Source organism: Arachis hypogaea, chromosome 20 (assembly GCF_003086295.3).
Source record: "Arachis hypogaea cultivar Tifrunner chromosome 20, arahy.Tifrunner.gnm2.J5K5, whole genome shotgun sequence".
Lineage (NCBI taxonomy): Eukaryota > Viridiplantae > Streptophyta > Magnoliopsida > Fabales > Fabaceae > Arachis > Arachis hypogaea.
Window position 1 is genome coordinate 139,486,006 of NC_092055.1, and position 20,750 is coordinate 139,506,755.

Below are 20,750 nucleotides of genomic sequence, written 5' to 3' on the forward strand. Positions count from 1 at the left end.
ATAAAAAAACATACTAACTCTCTGTAACTATGTATAACACACTCCTCCAATCCATTACAAAAAATTAGTCTTTTTTATTTGCTTGGTATAATAACAATAATAATAATAATAATAATAATAATAATAATTTTTTGTTAGTAAATACTTTAAATACCCTTATTAAAAAGCATACAAACAGAATAAAATATATTAAACAAAATAATATTTTTTTTATATTCTTAACAAATCTTAGAATTTATTATTACCAAAACAAAAATGAAATAAGATTATCCCCATTCACCACAAAAGTAGAATAAATAAGAGTTGAGTGATGTGACAGCCATTCCTTATGTGTTCTCTTTCCCAATATATAAACCACCATTGCCACCCTCACTCTCCACACACACACCCCAATAACCTTCCACTTTTTTTTTTCTTATATTTTCTTTCTTTCTCATTCACATTCCAATTTCCAAACTCTTCTCACTTCTCAGATCTTCAACGACCATGGCTTCCTCATCAACTACTTTTGCTCTCAAAACACTCTCATCTTTCTCTCTCAAAGCTTCCAACTTTCACCCAACAACAACAATCTTACCCTTCACTACTTCATACCCATCATCATCTCTCTCTAAAACACTGAAACTAAACATCACCACTTCACCACACTACTCATCAGTTCCTAAAAGGTCTTTTACTTTAAGAAGCCAAGCTCAATCATCATCTGACTCAGGTAACTGAACGCTTTTGTGTTTTGGCAACACTTTTTATTGTGTTGCTCTGAAACAGTGGTTTAATTTCTTTCTGCTTGAATATATGCGTTGACTCTCTGATTTTTTTTTGTGGTTGATGATGATGTTGCAGTGAAAGTTCAAGAACTGAGTGTGTATGAGATCAATGAGAGAGATCGTGGAAGCCCTGCATATCTTCGATTAAGTCAAAAGAGTGTCAATTCTCTTGGAGATCTAGTCCCTTTCAGCAACAAGGTTAGAATAGCTCTTTTGATTTGTTCTAAAATAAAATACTTAATTACTTGCAATTTTACCTTTTTTTCCATTTTTGGTATATGATCTATCAATTTATTTCGGCACCAAAACAAAATGGTAATTTACTAATTTCAGATATGAAGTTGACCATTGAGAGTCGTATTGAGAGTCGTTAGATAGATTTGGTCATAGTTACCAATTATTTCCATGATCTCTCCTAATTCGATTAACGGTAATACTAGGGAAACATAAAAAAAAAGTCGGATTCATAACGAATACTAAATAAAACAAGGCAAGTTCTGACTGTCTTTGACTAATTCTTTTTTGTTATCAAACATTTTCGTTCGATTAATTGTTCAATTTTGTGTATCTTAAGTTAATTTAAAGCACTTGAAATTCCAACCATGCAATCCATGATTAAATAACTTGAATTTTGCAGTAGAAACTTATGTTATGGTGATTTGATTGATGCAGTTGTACACAGGGTGCCTTCAAAAGCGAGTGGGAATAACAGCAGGAATATGTGTTCTAATCCAAAACAAATCAGAGAAGAAAGGGGACAGGTATGAAGCCATATACAGCTTCTACTTTGGAGACTATGGCCACATTTCAGTGCAAGGATCATACCTCACTTATGAGGACACCTACCTCGCCGTCACCGGCGGCTCCGGCATCTTTGAAGGTGCCTATGGACAAGTCAAGCTTCACCAGATTGTCTTCCCTTTTAAGCTCTTCTACACTTTCTACCTCAAAGGTATCAAGGACTTGCCTCAAGAGCTTCTTTCCAAGCCCGTTGACCCAAGCCCGTCTGTTGAGCCCACCCCAGATGCTAAGGCCTGTCACCCTCATGCTGTTATTTCTGGTTTCACTGACTGAGAGGAAAAAGGAACAAAATTTAATGTCTTTGTTAGTTGGTTCATGTTGTTTACTTTTTCTTCCTTCATAAACTAGACAAGCCGAATTTAATTTCTTTGTTGTAATGAGTTTTTTGGATTCTGCTACGTTGACATGATTGTTGTTAGTGACTTGCATAGGATCCAATTCATCTTAGTTGTGTGTTTAGGGATGATGAAGAAAATAGACATTTATTATTTAGAGGAATAATTAGATATTGTTATTAAAAGTAATTGAATTAATTTATTTTGATAAGTCATCCTCATACATGTTTGTTTCAGACTACAATAAATATTTATTTATTTTTGGTATAAAAATATGTTTACTATAAAACGGATATAAGGTGAAAGTTAAAAGAGAGGTGCTGAATTGTTATGTAGTTATCATTCTGGTTGTTGGAGATGTTCTTTGCCGTGTGGGAGATTAATTTTTGTCCCATTGAACAACAATAGACAATTCTTTCATGTGAGAATATTTTGTCAGTTTCAATGTGTCATTACTATTTTCGAATCAATATTAGATTGTTAAGGTAGCATTTATTTTCAGAAATTGAGATTGAGATGGAAGAATTAAAATTTAGTATTGTGTTTGGTGACTTTATATCAGAAAGTAGGAACATAGAAAATTAAAACTTTTTAGAATAAAGACTAAAATTTTAATAATTTTTTTTTAAATATCCTTATTTAACTTTTTAAATTTTAAATTTATTTTTTAATTTTTATATTTATTTTAAATTAAAATATAATACTAAGATATAAAATAATCTAGTACATTTTACATTAAAGATAATACAAAAACTTAATTTAGTTTCTGTTTTTTAATTTCAGTCATCTTTTCAAATACAGTCTAATATATATAGTAGAATAGAGTTTAGATTTTAATCTAATTTTACTTGTGAGTTAATCTTCTTTTGAATTTACCCACGAATTGAAAAATTTTTAACTCTAATTTTATTTATACTCTAAAGTTTCACATCTCAATTTTGTTTTTAATCAAATACAATATTTAACTATTCTATATTTTATAAATATATTAATAAAATAAAAAATATAAAACTAAATATATATTAAAATTAGAAACAGCAAAATTATAATATAATTTATGTTAAAATTACAAAAAAGAGAGAAGGTGGGTTTAATTTTATTATACATATATAATACATTTTAACTCAACTTTATCATAATGTAATTATAATATAAAATTGTACTATTATATTTAAAAGTACGAGTAAATTTAATAGAATTAGGTCTAAATTTATTCTGCACAATCATAGTTTTCAATATGCTAGGATTTAAGTACTCTCTTAAAAAAGTGTTTCGGATAATATTCTAAATGTCAGTGTCTACTATCTTTTAATATTTTAAAAAAAAAAGTTTGAAAGCCATCTGGACTAGAAATTTTAAAAGGGCTCATACTGAATACTGTTGACTTGACTTTCACAAAAGATAGAGGGTCAATTAATTTAGTACAAGTCTCGGTGTTTAGAGTGGGTATCGAAACATCCACTGAACAATCAACCTCAACCTCTTCCGTTGTACCAAAGAGATTCTTGTAAAAAGAGAGGGTTTCTTCTTGGAGAATATCTGGATCAGTAGACCAAGACCTATCTCTAACATATAATCCATGTACTCTATTATGATTTCTACACACCAAAGTCTAAAGATGAAAGAATTTAGCATTTCTATCCCCATACTTGACCCACTGCTCTCTAGATTTCTGGTACCAAAAAAGTTTCTCTTGCAATAAAAGCCTATTGTAATCTTTTCTCAATTTAGCTTCTTTAATTCTCAGAGACAACACATCGGTAACCTCCAAACGCCATTCAATTTGATCAATCCAGCTTACTTTTTCGCACAAAAATATTTCCAAAAACCTTTGAGTTAAAGTCCAAAGAAGCCTGTTGAACCATCTTAAGTCTTTCAGTAACGCTTCCAAACCCTTGATTCCAAGCCTTACTAATAACATGTTTATAAGAAGGATGTGTTGCCCACGCATCTTGGAGCCTAAAAGGACAAAAACCTTTCACTCTGAGGCCACCATGACAATGAACTAAAATAGGACAATGATCAGAAGGAGAAGCAGGAATCATGACTTATTTAATACAGATAACTCTTGGAGTGCTAGTAAAGTGGTGAGTTTGATTCGTAGCTTAGTAAGGGAGTTTCGCACTATTTTTCCTATGCATCAATCTTTGTCTCCTCCTTCGCTTTGTTTGTATTAGGTTCCACCTCCAGTTTATTATGTTAAATTGAATTGTGATGCTAGTTGTTTTGCTCTTTTTGGCTATGCTGATTTTGGTTGTATCATTCGCAATTCTGATGGATGTTGGTTGAAAGGTTGCACTGAAAAAGTCAAAGTGTGCAGTGTTTTTTTTTTTTTTTGCTGAATTGTATGTGATTCGGAGAGATTTACTTCTAGTTTGGGATAGTGGATTTCGTGAGGTTATTTGTGAAACAGACTGTTTAGAAGCTCTTTTCTTGATAAACCAAAGAATGCTTGATAAGGATATTCTAGAATGAGATTTGACAAAGCATATACAGGAGGTTATGAATTGGAATTGGAGAGTCTTTATTCTTTTAATTTAGAAAAATGCAAATAGTGTTGCAGATTGTATGGCTAGAGCAACTGCTTCTGATGCGAACATTCACTCGAATTGGAGTCAATCATGAAACGAGTTTCAACATCTAATAGATTTAGATATAAATCTAGTCAATTAATTTGATTTTGTTTCTGTTTTTTTTTTCTCTCTTTTCTATCTATAGTTTAACTTGTTTTATTCTCAAATCAATTTATTGTAAGTTCGATGATCAATGCTATTTAAATAAATTAGATCGAATTGACCGTAATAACGTGAATATTAACAGGCTGAAATTATTATGTATTAAAAAGGTTAATTTATTTGTCTTTTTTTTTTTTGGTGACTAATTTATTTGTCTATTTAAAGAAGGACAAGGACTCTAAGAAACAAAAAAAAAGAAAAATTTCAAATAGATAATTCATAAATCATAATTGTATAAATTGGATTAGATCTAGGTTGACCAAGCATGAAGTGGGAAGTAAATTGAAGCGAAGTAGGAAACTAAACAAAAGGACTTGCTCCCCTGTTTTTCCAAGTTTTTCTTCCAAGTCTCTGAGCATCACCATCTTCTTTCTCTTGTAAGTTCTAAATGGTTGTTGTACAAGGTTCCAAGATTACCCTCCCAAATCCATGCACCACCCTCTCTTCAATCCTCTTTGAACCAACCTCTCTCTCTCTCGCACTAACCCACTCTGACTCCTCTCTTTCCCTTTACCCTTCTCTCTCCCTTCTTTCTCTCTCTTCACTCCCTTCCCCGCAAACCCTAATTCCTTCCCCTTCTTCCTCCTCCACCTTCCTCCTCCTCCAAACTGCCCCTGACAATATTAATCATTGTAATTCCAAATCTGCCCCTCGCGTCCTCTTCCTAGTCTCTGCACCCCACCGCGCCGGATCCCAAATCCTCCTCCGCTTCTACCTCTTGAACCACAAAACCAACGCTTTCTTTAGGCCACGTGTTATTTGTTCCCAGAAGGACCTGCGCTTCGAGCACCAGCTGGGCGTTTTGGTAAATTCCAAGCATGGGGTTTCCATCAAGCTTTCTGGTTCCGTTAATTACTTTGCAATGTACTCCGTTTCCGCCGCAAAGGTTTGGGTTTTTGCCACAAAATTGGATTGCAGCGACGATGGCGATGCGGTGAAACTGATGAGGTGTGCGGTGATTGAGTGCTCCAGGCCTGTGTGGTCTGTTACCTTGTCGTTTGGGTTCTTGCTTCTTGGAGAAGAAAATGGAGTTAGGGTTTTCAGTCTCAGGCGAATCGCGAAAGGAAGGGTCAAGAAGGGGAAGAATGTGTATTCGAAGCCAACGAATGGCGGCGATCTGGTGAAGAGAGGAGGGAGACGAATTAGCAGTGGTGGTGGTGAAGGGCTGGTGGATTTAGCTTGCAATGGTGATTTGGAAGGGAGAATTGAGAAACATGGTGTTGCTGGTAGGTGTATATATAAATATATATAGTATAATTTTAACTTCTGGTTATAGGATTTTAAGCAAGGTTCAATCTTAGTTGCTTATACTATATGCCCTTAGCAGAATTCTTGCCTGTCACTTACTACTTGCTAGCACTGTGTTTTGGTTTAATTTTTTTTATTTACTTTTTTTTGGGGTTTATATATATATGATATAAAGCTTAATCTTGGATTTAATTTTTTATTCTGGGTTCACATTTAATGAAGTATTGACACTACTTTTAATAAGTTAGATAACTCGTGGTTTTTAATTCACTAAATGTGTTCTCAACATAAGATTAGTATATCTGTTTGAGAATGTTTTATATTGTCAGTTCTTCAAAACTGAAGTTTCTTCGGTACCTTTTTCTTTTATAAAAGAAAGATTAAATTACTTTTCTTTGGTTATTATTACAAGTCCTGTATCTCCAAGCATATGATCTCTAGATTGTTTATAAATGTGGGGCATCTCTCACCTCTTGAGCTAGCTTTTGGGATGAGTTAGACCTACTCAATTCTAATAGCTATATTGTTTTCCTTGTCAAATTGTGATCTTCCTGAAGATTAAGTTAGACTGTACTTAAAATAAAAAATAAAATTGCAGCCTAAACATGGCTGTCCTTTTGTCATACCTTTGTCATTGTGAGAGAATTCATACTTTTAGTCTCAATTTTACATGGGATTTTGTTGACAATTGAGCATTACTGTTCGGTAACCTCCAAGGTCACTTTAGTGGAGTGTAGTGTGTACTAGTTGATAGTTGTAATGTCATGTCTCAGCGAGGGACACTGCTTTTGGAAACTAGTATATGACATGTGTGTGTGCATCAATGCCTAACCTGTTATGGGTGGGCGGTAGTTCGTTAATTCAGCCATCATCTGTTAAATTTTTGTCTGGTGACTTGATCTTCAAAGGAATGAGATGAATCTTATCTCTACACTTGTTAAATTTTTCGTGTTCATCTGTTATCGGTTACATCTCATCTCTGAGCATACACAACAATGAGCATCTTTACATGCATACTTCAAAACGTCTGAGTTTGATACAGTTTTTAGTGATCGGTTGATCTGATTTAGTTTCAAAATAATGAATAACCATGGGCATGTGATGTGTTCCTGAAGATACATTATTTACAACTACTTGCTTCAATTGTTAGTTTGAACCTTTGGGTCATCATACATTTGCACTTCACGTATTATGAATCAAAATGTTACCGATGGCTGATAACATTGGCTAATCCACTGTGTTATTATCTAAAAGAAGAATGATTGTTAGAGAAAAGAACAAAAATAGAAGCCAATAAATAAGATTTCATCTTGGAAGAAAGTAGAAAGCAATGTCTACAAATTCTAGGTCCAAAAAGATAAGTGCATCAGTTCTATCATATACAGTCCTCATTGAGTCTTGCTCTGCGTTCAAATGGAGTGCTCCCCCCTTATGAGGTCTAAAACTTATTAGAGCCCAAAATATAAGATCCAAAGTATTTGGTTCTCTCTATTTGTCCAAAATGGTAACCCCTCTTGATGAGTTATTGAGCAACATCAGCAGGCTAAGATGGCTAACTCCTTTGTTACACGAGTGTGACTTTCACACACCACATATTTTTTTAATTTTTAGCATCTGGTTAGCCAAAAATAGAGAAATTGTATTTTATACTATAGAAAACTCTAAATGAACCCTCTGCAAACCAGCTTGAGACCATTTAAAAGTAGCTTTTAGTTTATCGTTACAGTAATGAATAATTTACTGCAAACTGCAATGCTTTTATCAGTGACTCGATTGGACTTTGACATGTTTGCAACCATCTGATCCTGGGGGTGTTGATCTCTGTTCTCTTACCGATTCTTGTTGTTGCCTAACAGTAATTAACACATTGTGATGGTTGATATGATCAGTCTACATATCATAGCATGATCCTTTTGGTATTCTGAAGTTTGTGGCTGTAGTCAAGGATCTTACTGAGGTCATATGTGATAAGTTACATATTTATATGTAATTTCTGCTAACAAGTTTAGGTATTTGTCATTGACCAGGGTATGGGTGCAATGCAAGGTGCTGCCCTTTGTTTAATCTCGAGATGTTTTAGATGGTAATTAACTAAATATTAAGAACAGAAGTTTGACTGTGGGATGTATTTTGAATCTCATCTCAAAAATCGAATTCTAGCATCAGATTGGAAATATTTGATACATGGTAGATGTAGTGATTTAATGACCTGATTACTGTAATCTCCCCCCCCCCCCCCCCCCCCCCCAAAACAAATGTTCTTCAGTATTGTATCTTATCCATGTATTTTTTTCTTTTAGTGAAGCAGACAAATGTTAAATTAAAACATGATGACAGAGATGGAGGTGCATATTTTGTGGCATTGAAGCAAAATGATGTTGAAACAAAATCCATGACAAGAGCAGCAATGCCTGTGAAAGCAATTTCCATTCAGGCTCTTTCGCAGAGAATGTTTCTGATTTTGGACTCTGGCGGAGATGTACACCTGCTATCCTTGTCAAATTCTGGCATAGGTGTTGATATCACTGGTCGTGTTAGGCAACTGCCTCATGTCATGAAAGTGCAAAATCTGGCAGTTCTTCCTGATATTTCTACAAGTATGTGTCTCTTTCTTTGTTTATTTTGTAAGTTCAACTATTTTAATTTGTGGATTCTTTATCAGTGAAAAAATTTATGTGACAGCGACAAAAGACAATAAACATTTTGGCGTGGATTGAAATTTTCTGTTGAAATTATTCTCTTGACCACAAATTATGGTTGACAATAATCCACATCTACTGAAACTTCAAATATTGTTATAGTTAACAAACAATCACAACTATAGGTCATGGTGCTAATAACTTTTAGAGAAAAAGACAAATAAGTCCTATATTTTTTAACTCAACTAATTGAAAATACAAAAATATCCCCACCTTTTAAAACGCGAGAATTTAAGCCCTTCCGTCCAAAATATATGAGGACAAATAGGTCCCCTGGAAGGACTTGGATGTCTCGCATTTTTGAAAGTTAAGGACGTTTTTGTATTTTTAATTAGTGAAGGACTTATTTGTCTTCGAGTTAAAAGGTTAAGGACTTATTTGTCGTTTTCACGAATTTGTATTGTTGTCCTGATTAGCTCCTAATTGGTTCGGCAATTGATTACAATGTCATAAATAAAGGATTAATATGCAGCCTAGAGGCACACTTTCTGCCAATATATCTCTGTTTCAACTTAAGCATCTAGAAGTAAGGGATGAATCCTGCAGTAGGATGGGGAAGGTAAGGGTTTTCTTTCATTTTTGGGGGATTTTATTAGGCATCAGATTGAGAGATGACTTACATTTGGAGGGCTGTGCAGTCCTACAATCAATATGGACACTCTTCATTGACAAACGTACTGTGATTGAATCTGGACAAAGTACAAGATGTCTTGCCTGTTTGACAGTAAGATTGGAATGGTATGACTCCATATATCAAGAGTTATCCCCCAAAAAAAAAAAAAAATAATTCAAGAGGCATTGATTCCATTTTTCCTTATAAGAAATTTAAAGCTAGAAAGTTTAAAACTGTTTGGTGTGGTTGTAAGTATCTATCAAGTTATAACATTAGCATTCCTTAGCCTGGGTTAATTGTTTATACCTACCTTTGGGTTATATACTATAAAGTGAACAAGGCTGTACCAACTTTGAGTTGATTTGAATTCTATGAAACATATTTGTTAAACCAAGTTTGTTATTGAAGACTTAATAATGATACGAGTTTGAGTGCCGTAATGCTTGACAATTAATGAAAGGATTATACCGTTTTTCCCTGTTATGTAACCATCATATGAGTGGAGTATTGGTTTCTTGTCTGCGCTTCATGTTTTCATTTCATATCGATGTTCGCTAGATGTGTTGATAGCAACTGATTTGCGTAGTTTCTACCATGGGATCAAGAATTTTCCTTCAAAAGCAAAAGGAGTTGAATAGTTTACTTGTGTGGTGGGAAAGGTTAACCTTAATTTTCATTAAAGGAGAAATCTTATCTTGCAGTATCACAGACTGTCTGGATATCAGATGGAAGCCACTCTGTGCATATGTTCAGTGCAGTTGACATGGAAAATGCTTTAAATGAAATCGATGGAAATGATGAGGACGAAAAGCAGATTCATCTCCCAGGTTCACAAAATACATTGTCAATTAAAATTTTTATTGAAGTAGAAAATTTTAAGTTGCTGTTCTTGTTTATGGATATTTGAAATAAGATTTATTTTTCATGTATTTTCAGTGTAACAATTGCTGCATCAACAAAATTAACTATTTTTTAAACTCATTAGTAATCTAAATGCATGAATCTCATTAGATAAGCTGTCAATACATCAAAATTGGACTCTTCGAAAAAATCTAAGTATCTAACTGACAAACATTGATAAATATTTCTTTTTTATTGAGTAGTGGTTCAGCTTGTAACGATTGTTGGATTGGCCAAAATAAATAATTTTTACAAGTTTTTAATCTAATACTTTGTAATTGTATCACATTCATGCTGAAAAGAAATTCTATAAAGCTTTCTAAAATATACTTTGGAATATGAGGTTATATAGACATGGGATAGGCAATGTTCTCCTGGCAAAAATTTCTCATTTTAATCCATTCCCTTCTTAATTAGCATGTCACACTTCATATAATTGGAAAACTTTGCGAATTTTTCCCTGAAATTTCCCTTTATTGCCAAGATAAGATTTCTCCTTTCAATGAAAATTAAGTACCCTAGAAGCCTTTTTTTTCCTTCTTTTTTTTCTCTTTTTAACTTTCTTTGTTCAGATTCCTGCATAATCTTAGGAATTTCTTCCCTTTGTTTCAGTTATTCGAGTTCTTTTCTGTAGTGAGAAGGTCCAAGATGTCACTTCTGTTGCTTCAAATTCTGTTATGATTCTTGGACAAGGTATAATTTATATTTATATTCCTGTCTGCCATTTTGTTCATTTATAGTCTCAGGACATTCTTGGATAGTGGGATCTCACCTTGTTTCAAGCATGTGGGAAGATTATTTTTAGAGCCCAGTCAAGAGGGTGGACCAATGGAGGACAAAATCAAATATGTAGTGGAGGACCTAGAAAAACTATCGTGGAATTTTTTAGAATGCATAGCTGATCGCACCTAGTGGAAAAAGGCTTTGGTTTTTGTTGTTGACAGTCCAAGAACATTCATGCAGCTTTTCTTACACATCCTTCTTTTGACAAATCAACTAAATAAAAATGAAAGTGATGATAAAATAATTTATTATTTGTGGAATTTCACCACGAACTCTTAGGAATGATGTTATGATTTCGTATTTCTGTCTATTACTTAACCACCACCTAAGATTTTTTCCTGCTCAACAGGAGGCTTATATGCATATGCGATTTCCTGAAGTTGCTTTCTAGTTATCCTTTTATCTTTTCCAGTGGTAAGCATATGTGTTCTTATGTGCCCTCACTGACCTATAATTGCTATTTGCTACAACGTTCTAATGTAATCTTGTTTGCAGGAAATCAATGTTCCTGGCTCCCTTGATGTTCTAATGTGTTTCATGGAGTAAATGCTATCTTTCATAGTAAGTATTTTATTACGGTAAATTCATTTTCCCCCCAAACACTGAATTGTTCTCAAATGTGATCTAACTATTAGTTGGATTGTCCTCAAGGTCTGCTCCCCATTATAATGTGTTTGTTTTAACATGGCTGGTACGTCATTATTTCTTGAGTCAGGTGCTCTGGCTGCCTCACCAGATGTTGCATCCTCAAGATACTCGAGCTCTTGAAAGGTATGTATATTATATGTAGTAAAACTTTCCCGAACTCACATCTTCGAAACTCTCAAGTGTAACTTACGTGGTTGCCAGGGATACATATACCTGTTCTTGACATCTAAAGTCATTCATTAATGATATAGCACGACCTGCTTACATGATATGTATGATGAGATTTGTTACCACAAATGATAATTTGACACTTATCTTATCTCTTACCCCTTGCGTTCGATTTTTATTGAAGATACAATTGACTGATTTTACGATTTTAGGTCATGGAAAGTTGCATTTTTCCTCGCACGTAATGAGTGCAACTAATACTTGCTTATTGTTGTTTTAGATAGACAAGATCGTGGGACTGATTAAACATCTGTGGGGTTCTAAATTCTGAAGTGGAGTTTCCCAACAGCTTTAAAGCCGTCTGTCCTGTGAGACATATCACAGAAACCTGAAAGATTGAGGACTGAGCTGGTTTGAATGAAGCCCATCTTTTGGAGCTTGGCTGAAATCATGATTTTCTGCCGGAGAACTGAGCAGGCTTCAATAGGAAAAAGGGGTACAGTCTTTGCAATTGGATTGTTTTGCATGATGAAATATTAGCTTCTCTCTAGCTATGTCTGTAGTCCTTTTATGAAAGATATTTTTGGTGGAGTTGAGTTATCTTTTTTAATTTTTTCTTATGTAAGGGTTAATAATATATATGTTTGTCACCCCGTTGGTTGTTTCTTTGATGATCATTATGCCTTGTATGGTACGTGTTTGTGATGGATTTATTCTCTTACTTTGATGGCTGTATGAAATCTTTATGTTGAGGCCAGCGTCATAGTTCATTCATAAGTGTATGACAGTTGAATGATGGTGAGAGCTTTGGCATATTAAGAGAGTAGAAAAAGGACATATGGGCATAAGCAATAAGCATAGGTTCCTAACTGTTATTTGAAAAAAGTCCTCATTCTAGTAAACTCTCATCACATATTAAATGTCATTTTGGAGTAAGAGAAGCAATGATAAACGAGTGGTGCTCATTTCTCATGTAGTGGTAGGTGTTCTTACTTACCACCCATTAGAGACTAGAATGCTTAATAATCTCTCATGGTTGTAAATATCTTGATATATGGATAGACTAGTGCTTGGGCATGGGAGATGATAGGACAATTCGATGGGAATTAACCTCAAAATAAATCATCCATGTGTATCATAATGTCAGAAACAATTTTAGAACCTCTTCTCGATACCTACGTCGCATAAAGTACGACTAAAGTTGAGATCCAGAGGGTGGGACCCTTCTTCCATAATGTGATGACCCTTAGACAGTGTTTGGTTTACAAGTCAATTGATCTCTCATTATATAATATATCTTCCTCTTGATGTCGTTTGACCTATACTAATGTGGATGTTCAGGTTTGTAACAAAATAATGTCATTTGAGTAATGGCTGTAAATGATAAAGAAACTTCAGGCGGGAAATGAACTCGGGGTTAACATAATGCACGTTGTTTAATTTAGGGGCCATTTATGATTCAATGCAAATTGGACTAACGTGACTAAACATTTAAAAGACTAATTTGACTATTTGAGTATCTACTATTATTGTTGTCATCCACCATTGCACGAAAAATGAACCAATGCCAACGGTTAGCGGTAATGATTTGGTGGGAATGGGATAGTGTAGTTAAGTGTTGTCGTGACAAGCCAAAACACCGATGTAGCAAGGCATATTACATCAGTATTTAACCTGTTCTTTAAATGTTACTAGATTAAAACTAGTAAAAAAAAAAGGAAACTCTATATGAATCAAAATAAAAAAATGAATCTTTTATAAGAGCAAAGAATTTATTTCCCAGATATGTCTCAGTTGTCCGTCCTTGGGGGTTAAAAATTTTAGTTTTAATGTTTGTCTTCGTAGTCAAACTTGTTTTTGTCTTCCATGTCCCCCGTGCATTTTTCTCTTTAGACTAAACCAAACACGCGTGCAACCACAAAAACATTGTGATTCCAACACTTTCTTCACCAGTTATTCATTCCTACCCTTCTGACAAGCGACATCCACTCAATTTTAGTCTCCACTTGACGCCCAGCTCACACAGAAAAGTGAAAACAACCTAGCATCACCAGCCACTACGTTGCTATTTTGCACATTTTCCAATCCTAGATTTGATAGAACCTTATCCTGGAAAAGAAACAGTAACAATCCAGATCAATTCACCCTCAACTGGGATTTTATTTTACTATCTTACAAATTTACAATGAGACTCAATAGATCAAATTTGGAAAGTTCGAAAGATACTTTACAGTTTACTACAGTTGAATTAGAGAGGCTATTGTCATACCTATTGTATTTGTAGCTGTTGTCATATCTTTCTTAAATCTTATTTTCTTTTCTAAAATACTTTTTAAAAATATATAATATATATACAAATATAAAATACATACAAAAAATATATATTGAAATATAAAATATACAATAAAAATAACTTAAATAATACATATATTTATATATAAATATATAATAACTGATTTAATGGCCGACTTTTTTGACATGGATATAGCATTTTTGCATCCAATCTTTTCTTCTTTCTTCAGTGTGATTTTTGTATCCCATAGCTAATTGAGACACAGGTTCCTTTGTGTAAACTGTAATGATTACCTCCATATTTACCTCGTTCTTCTATGTTTTCTCTATGATTATCTTTATTCCTCAAGAAAAATGCTAGGTTAACGAGCCACATAAACAACGAATAAAAAAAACAACTTTAATTTTGTACTACAGTCTACAGTAGGTGTTATTAACAACCTAATATAGCATTGTTGATTATTCAAAACATAGTATTATTTTATCTATACTTTTGTCATAACATAAGCCTTTAATTTTTGTGCTTTTTTTGTCGTACGTTTACTCAAACTAATATCTAATGAGCATTTAACAAGTTTAAAAGGTAAGAAACAAAAGCTTGAGTATTAGTGTATTACAATAGAGAACACGAGTATTCCCTCTTCATTATTATATTCCAATCTAAATAGTAAATATCATTTAGACAGTGATTCTGAGTGGCATGCAGTACACTTGGGATCAAGCTCAAAGTTGTTGGGATGAGTCAAAATTCTGGTACCTGGCTCCTAAAATATTGTTTACCATTTCCAAATAAAAAAAAAGGAAAATGAAAAAAAAAAAGTATGTTGATTATATAGTAAATAATCAGCGTTTACATGATTATTTACTACAAAGGAGGAGATAGAAATAGAGGAGAACAACAGAGCTTTCCTCTCACCTTTTTACAGTCTAGAATTCAAGATGCAGGGCACCATTAATGGATCTCACCCTTGAACAGTATACATTACACTTAATATACAGAGAGATATACATTCGGTAGATTCTTTCTTCAACTTACTACAAGGAAATTTCAAGACTAAGAAAGTACCCGACTTATTGGGGAAGGTCAAAAGAACGCTAATGCTAATGCTACTACTCACTCAATCTGCACATCCTGTCTCTTTAGTCCAGCGAAAAAGTTCCATCACAATATCTACAAAAAGTAACATAAAATATATTACTTACAATTACATTTTTTCGGTCAGTTCAGTAAAAGTCAATAAATGTTTAAGTATGTAGCTTTGAATGTCAAAAGAACTAATTACGGAAATGTTGAAATACCTTTTGAGTAAGTATGCATTTCTAGATAAATATAAGTTCTTGACTTGAAATCTGATCAACTTTAACTTATAGTTATGTTTTACCCTTTTGTTGTGATATTTTCATTATAATGATGATGATATTGAATAATAATTTAAACAGAGGAATGCATTAATAAGAATATGTAAGAAAATATACTTGTTGCTAAACTTCTCAACAGCATCTGTGGCATATAGAAGGGTTTCATTGGCTTTTTCCAGAACCATGTAAAGCTCCCTCCCTCTAGTGATTCGAGAGATAACCCAAGCGTTGTTTTTTGCTCTAATGCACACCTCCATATCTTTTTCACAACCAACATTATCTAGCTTTGCTCTACTCTTCTCCAACTCAACCTCTTTCCTAAGCTTATTCATAGCAAGTAAGGATTCCTGAACCAAGTGCGTAAACGAAACAAGTTTTACATTTTCTAAGTTAATGAGTTTGCTGGCAAATGTATAAAATGCATATCAAATACATAACACATCTTGATGCCAGTATCATACCTTAGTTAAGGTTGCAACTTTCGTTGGTGGAGTAGCCCTGGACACGTTTCTATCACCATCCACTAATAAATATCGGTACCCACTGACATGATATGCATTCTCACCACCCCATCCTTTCGATAGTTTCTCTTCAACTTTCAATATCTTAAGTGATGCCTGATGTATTCAACAAAGAAAAAGATGAGGCTTGGATTAGACCTCCTAAAAATCCACCTTTCATAAAGGATAACTTGTTGATGGATAAAACTTAACCTCATTTGTTTCTTTAAGGCACTAATTCTTATTAAACAATGTGACATATTTTAAAGGTTTTCTCAGAATTTATTAGGAAACAAGATATTCAATATAATAGAAAAAGTACTAACCTGTTCAAGAACTTGCTGCTTCACCGCTGACACTCCTTGTTCCCCATTGGCTATAGAGGATACAGGAATAAGAAGTAACAATGTAAGGTTTCTATGCTGATAAGCACACAGATACATTCTCTCACCAGTCTGTCGAAGCCAAACTGTTGGTGTGGCAAACACCCATGTACCAACCTCTGCGCCCCATAAATCCGTGACAAGATAACCATCTTTTCCTTTGGACCACTTTTCACTTTGTAAGGGCCTCACCACATGATACTGGCTATCCTCGGTAGGGGATACTTCAGATGAACCATAGAAACTTTCAGATGCAGAGCTTGGAATGGCTATGTTAGACTCAATGGCAACACTGGATGCAGTATTGCCTTTTCGTAGGTAGGACCAGGAACTTACACCAACAGATAGAGCTTGTGGAGTCAACCTTAGCACAGCATATGTAAACAAATTGATGGTGTCATCCTGACAAATGAGTCAATAGTCAAGGTTAATCAGAAACTTAATGAACGACCACTAATTTGCCCAAAACTATTCCATCATTGAAAAACAGTATTGTACTTGATGATTAAAACCATACAGGTGAGAGTGTTGTTGACACCAGCAGGTCCTGAAATAAAATGAGAGAGTAGCAGGGCATGTTTCCAGCGGAAGATTCAAGCACCCTGACAAGAGACTGGCAAAAAAGGATGACATCAATAAAACAGCGTGAACAACTGCAATATAGTCAACATCTTATGTGGATATGATCTGAAGCATGGGATTGAAATATGCTAACACATATACCAAATGTAAATTATCAAAATCAACAACGCCCTCACAGAACAAAAGGGGAACATCTAACAGAAGCAGTAGGGATAATCACAAGAAAATAAATTTATGCAGAATAATAAAATTTATCAAACCATGTGTCGCATTCATTTGAAGAGCTACACTTGCATTTGGAAGAGAGAATAAAGGAATGCGCAATAAAAGGATCAGATAACCACAACATCTTTTGCACAAACAATTTTGTTCATTGTAACAAATCACTCGTATTGTATGGACTTGATGAAACCCAAAGACAGCATTGCAAAGTCAACTTAGAGAAATCATAAGATTTGACCAAAGAGATAATCCGAGGATCTATCATCATATCATACTTTTACATAAATTTCCTAGACCTTCTCACGTCACAATTCACAACTTAAAACTTATCTAACCTGAACCTCAATTGCAGCCTCACGGCCTATTGTCAACATCTGCACAGTTCCTTGTTCCTTTAGGCAATCACGGAACGACGGTAAAAGCAGCTTTTTCCCCACAAGATAATCTGCCTCACAAGAGAAAATTGATAAATAAGGTATGAGAGACAGCTACTTCAGCATGTGTCAGGCAGCACAGATCCAAATGAAATCATTTGATACAGCAACTTCACCATTACCGCAGCAGCAATTATTCCATGGAGGCCGCTTTTTACATGCTGACAATTATGAGTTATGACTTACAATGAAATATTTTGAATCTCAACTCAAACTAAAGGATAATCATGATATATCGATTTTGCACTAATATGATGACTCGTACCCCTTAGATAATCCATGACAAAGGAATACAGATGACGCCTTATTAGTCCTCCACCAGGTTCTTTCTCCAGCAGTGTCCTTATAGTTCCATGAAACATCACAAAAAGTGAGTGGATTTCTTTAAGAACTTTCCTCAACGCATCATCTCTCCATATAGGTTCTGAATCATTGCTTTTCTCAACCACCTACAAGGCAAAAACTTCACATCACAAGAAATTGCAAACACTTAATGCATGCTCTAAGAACATTTATAGCACTCATCTTTTATTTAAAAATGCCTAAAAGTTACATAAAATTCAAGATCAGAGTAAAAGCGGCGTGATCATGCATTAACTGTGCTCAGAAAACATGTAAATATTTCTAAGATAGCGCTTAGAACTCAAATCAACAAGCTCTCCCAAACCTTCTAATGGAAGTTACGAGGACGTAAAAAATTATTTCTCAAAACAATAATACGGTAAGTTCTCGTCCTAACATGAACAAAGGATACAAATGAAGTAAATAAGTAACAAAAGGAAAAGGTAGAAACAGAAAATTAGGGTTAAGGAAAAACAGACCATAACCATCCATATATCGGGTTCGACCTCGTAGAAGATGTGAGAATGTCGTTCAGCTTCAATGACCTCGCACGCAGCCTCAGGAGAGAAAATCCTAGAAGAAATCATGGAATCAGAATCGAGAAGGTTCTAAATCAAAGAGTAATAAGAAGAAATCGAGGATGAACCTGGTGAAAGTGATGAGGCCTTCGCTGAGGCCAACGACGGAGAGTTGCTTGGAGAAGGGGAGGCCAGCGGGGAAGAAGAAGAGGATCTTGTCGAGTTCTTGGCCTTCGTGTTGGCCTCTCCGCAAATCGAAAATGCATAGCTCCACAGATTCATTTTCTGTAGCTGCAGAAGACAGCCCCATTCTCACTACGATGATTACTCGCTCTTTGATTTCCTTCTTATTTATATGCTTTTCTACTTTGCTTCCTTCATCATTATGCTAATCCACATTCCATTTTACTCTAAACCCTATCATTTACCAAGCAAGTGTCAAATATTAAACACCTACAAGTCAGAACAATCACGATCAATGCAATTCCTCATTTCAATTCTATATAAAAGGTACTATTTACTAAAAATTTCATAAAGCTACTAATCTTTCCTACAATTCTTCTCCTTGATAGCGTCAACTAATAATTGCTAACATAGCTCCAAATTCTTGAATGAAATTCATATTTGTGACGAATTAAGCTTTAATTTATGGAATTGAAAAATATTATAGATAACCAAAAATTTCTCACGACAAAGTGTCAGATAAATCACAGTTGCTGATAAAAGTTTTAATAATCATTCAACAATTTAATTTAAAGTTTTAAACACGTTTACATAGATGCGCACGTATAAAAGAGAGAGAGTAAATGAGAGCTTCCAATAGTTTAAAAATTAGTAATTAAATTTTTATATTAGATAAAAATTTTAATTTAAATTTTGTTAACTATTTTTTTGTTTGAAAATCAAACTGTTCTTGAAATATTCAATTTTTATATTTAATATATGATTAATTATAAAATACTTGATAAGCAAATATTTTAACTGCTTTACTAAAAAAATTTAATTAAAAATTTGATTTAATATAAAGAGTAAATTAAATTTTTTAAATTATAATAAGAATTTAATTTTGATACACTGATAGTATAAAATGTTATTTTTTGAGCAAAGAAACTCAACACAATACAGTGGAGCGGAACGCTAAGAAGCATAAAGAACATGTAAATACAATAAGCAGAAAATTATCCCTAGTGTTATCTCCGGCATTGCCATCAACAACAAAAGGAGTCCAAACTACACTACTCTGTATAACTGACTAATGATTTCTGGAACACCTCCTCTGCACTGCCTTCCTTACTATTGAAGATCTGTTCGTTCCTCTCTAGCCAAACATTCCAAATAATCGAGAAAAACATATGAGCCACATGTTGCGCTCTCCCTTCCTGTTAGCAACACCTGTCCAACTCTCTAAGTGTTCTTTTAGTGAATCCGGAATAGACCACAATCTCCCGAAATCAGATAGTCGTTGACACCATACATGCCAAGTAAACTTACAGCCCATAAACAAGTGGTGAATATATTCAACATCTTTGTTACCCAACACGCATATGTTATCACCATGACTAATAATTCTCAGCCTATGCAATATTTCTTTAGTATTTACTCTTCCTATCAAGGTAAACCAAATAAACAACTCCACTCGTAGCGGAACCAAGCCTTTCCAAATAGTTCTGGTGAAGCTGTAGCTAGTTATTTCCTCCGGGAGAGATTCTGACTGCATCACCTGCACAAAAGAGTTAGTTGAAAATATACATTTATTGTCGAACTTCCAAACAACTCTGTCATGCTTATCATGTGCTAGCTTAATAGGCCTTAAAGTTTTATGTAATTGGTCCACTAATTCCAACTCACATTGGTATAACTCTTGCCTCTACTGGAAGTTCCAAATCCACTCTAATCCATTCCAAAACCCACAATCCCCTATAACAGATCATTTTTTGTTTGAAATAGAGAAAAGTCTCGAAAAATTCATCTTTAGTGAACCACTTTGTAGCCAGACATCTTCCCAAAATCGAGTCCTCCTTCCATCACCCACCTCCATAGATAACCTCGCAATCATCTTATTTCTCACATTACTATCCCTGATTTGCATCTGGCAGATATCCTTCCATGAGCCCCCTCTGGTAGGTAATGTCTGAACCGATAACATCACATTGGGGTTCAAGTCATAGCAAGAGCACACGATCTTCTTCCATAAATGACACTCCTCTTTTAAAAACCGCCACCACCACTTGAAAAGAAGTGCAGTATTTCTAATCACTGCATCATCCACCCCAATCCACCCATCTTCTTAGGTGCCGAACCAACTCCCACTTAACAAGTGTCAAACCATTTCTACCTTTTTCCTTGCTTCACAGGAATCTCTTCTGCAACGATATCAACTTTTATGCTACTGCCTTCGCCATCTTATACAGGCTCAAGTAG

At 34.4% G+C, this 20,750-nt stretch overlaps 3 protein-coding genes across 15 annotated transcripts; 2 read left to right on the top strand and 1 right to left on the bottom strand.

Annotated features, from left to right (window-relative positions):
* Positions 1–321: 321 nt before the first annotated feature.
* LOC112783372 (allene oxide cyclase, chloroplastic) lies at positions 322–2,114 on the top strand. The gene is made up of 3 exons (XM_025826304.3): positions 322–712; positions 844–965; positions 1,440–2,114. Exons 1-3 carry the CDS (start codon positions 487–489, stop codon positions 1,839–1,841), a joined length of 750 nt encoding a protein of 249 aa, XP_025682089.1. The 5' UTR covers positions 322–486; the 3' UTR covers positions 1,842–2,114.
* Positions 2,115–4,828: 2,714 nt separating this feature from the next.
* Positions 4,829–12,454, top strand: LOC112782851 (uncharacterized). Of its 11 annotated transcripts, none has more exons than XM_072230165.1 (10): positions 4,893–5,864; positions 8,187–8,483; positions 9,045–9,144; positions 9,224–9,323; positions 9,900–10,025; positions 10,711–10,791; positions 11,231–11,295; positions 11,377–11,442; positions 11,597–11,652; positions 11,978–12,454. In XM_072230165.1, the coding sequence occupies exons 1-3, from the start codon at positions 5,027–5,029 to the stop codon at positions 9,107–9,109; spliced, it is 1,200 nt and encodes a 399-aa protein (XP_072086266.1). In that variant the 5' UTR covers positions 4,893–5,026; the 3' UTR covers positions 9,110–9,144; positions 9,224–9,323; positions 9,900–10,025; positions 10,711–10,791; positions 11,231–11,295; positions 11,377–11,442; positions 11,597–11,652; positions 11,978–12,454. The 11 variants fall into 11 exon arrangements, with proteins under 11 accessions (XP_025681267.1, XP_025681268.1, XP_025681270.1 ...); XM_072230166.1 differs by having other exon boundaries at positions 11,982–12,454; XM_072230168.1 differs by having other exon boundaries at positions 9,058–9,144.
* A 2,415-nt stretch (positions 12,455–14,869) lies between these two features.
* LOC112782827 (vacuolar fusion protein CCZ1 homolog B) lies at positions 14,870–19,095 on the bottom strand. 3 transcript variants are annotated; one of them, XM_072230169.1, is made up of 11 exons: positions 18,884–19,073; positions 18,458–18,782; positions 18,291–18,384; positions 17,735–17,918; positions 17,592–17,630; positions 17,371–17,480; positions 16,749–16,844; positions 16,175–16,633; positions 15,810–15,965; positions 15,466–15,695; positions 14,870–15,160 (listed from the first exon to the last, which is right to left on the bottom strand). In XM_072230169.1, the coding sequence occupies exons 2-11, from the start codon at positions 18,637–18,639 to the stop codon at positions 15,130–15,132; spliced, it is 1,581 nt and encodes a 526-aa protein (XP_072086270.1). In that variant the 5' UTR covers positions 18,640–18,782; positions 18,884–19,073; the 3' UTR covers positions 14,870–15,129. The 3 variants fall into 3 exon arrangements, with proteins under 3 accessions (XP_072086270.1, XP_072086271.1, XP_025681224.1); XM_072230170.1 differs by lacking the exon at positions 17,592–17,630; XM_025825439.3 differs by lacking the exon at positions 17,592–17,630 and having other exon boundaries at positions 18,458–19,095.
* Between the last annotated feature and the right edge of the window lie 1,655 nt (positions 19,096–20,750).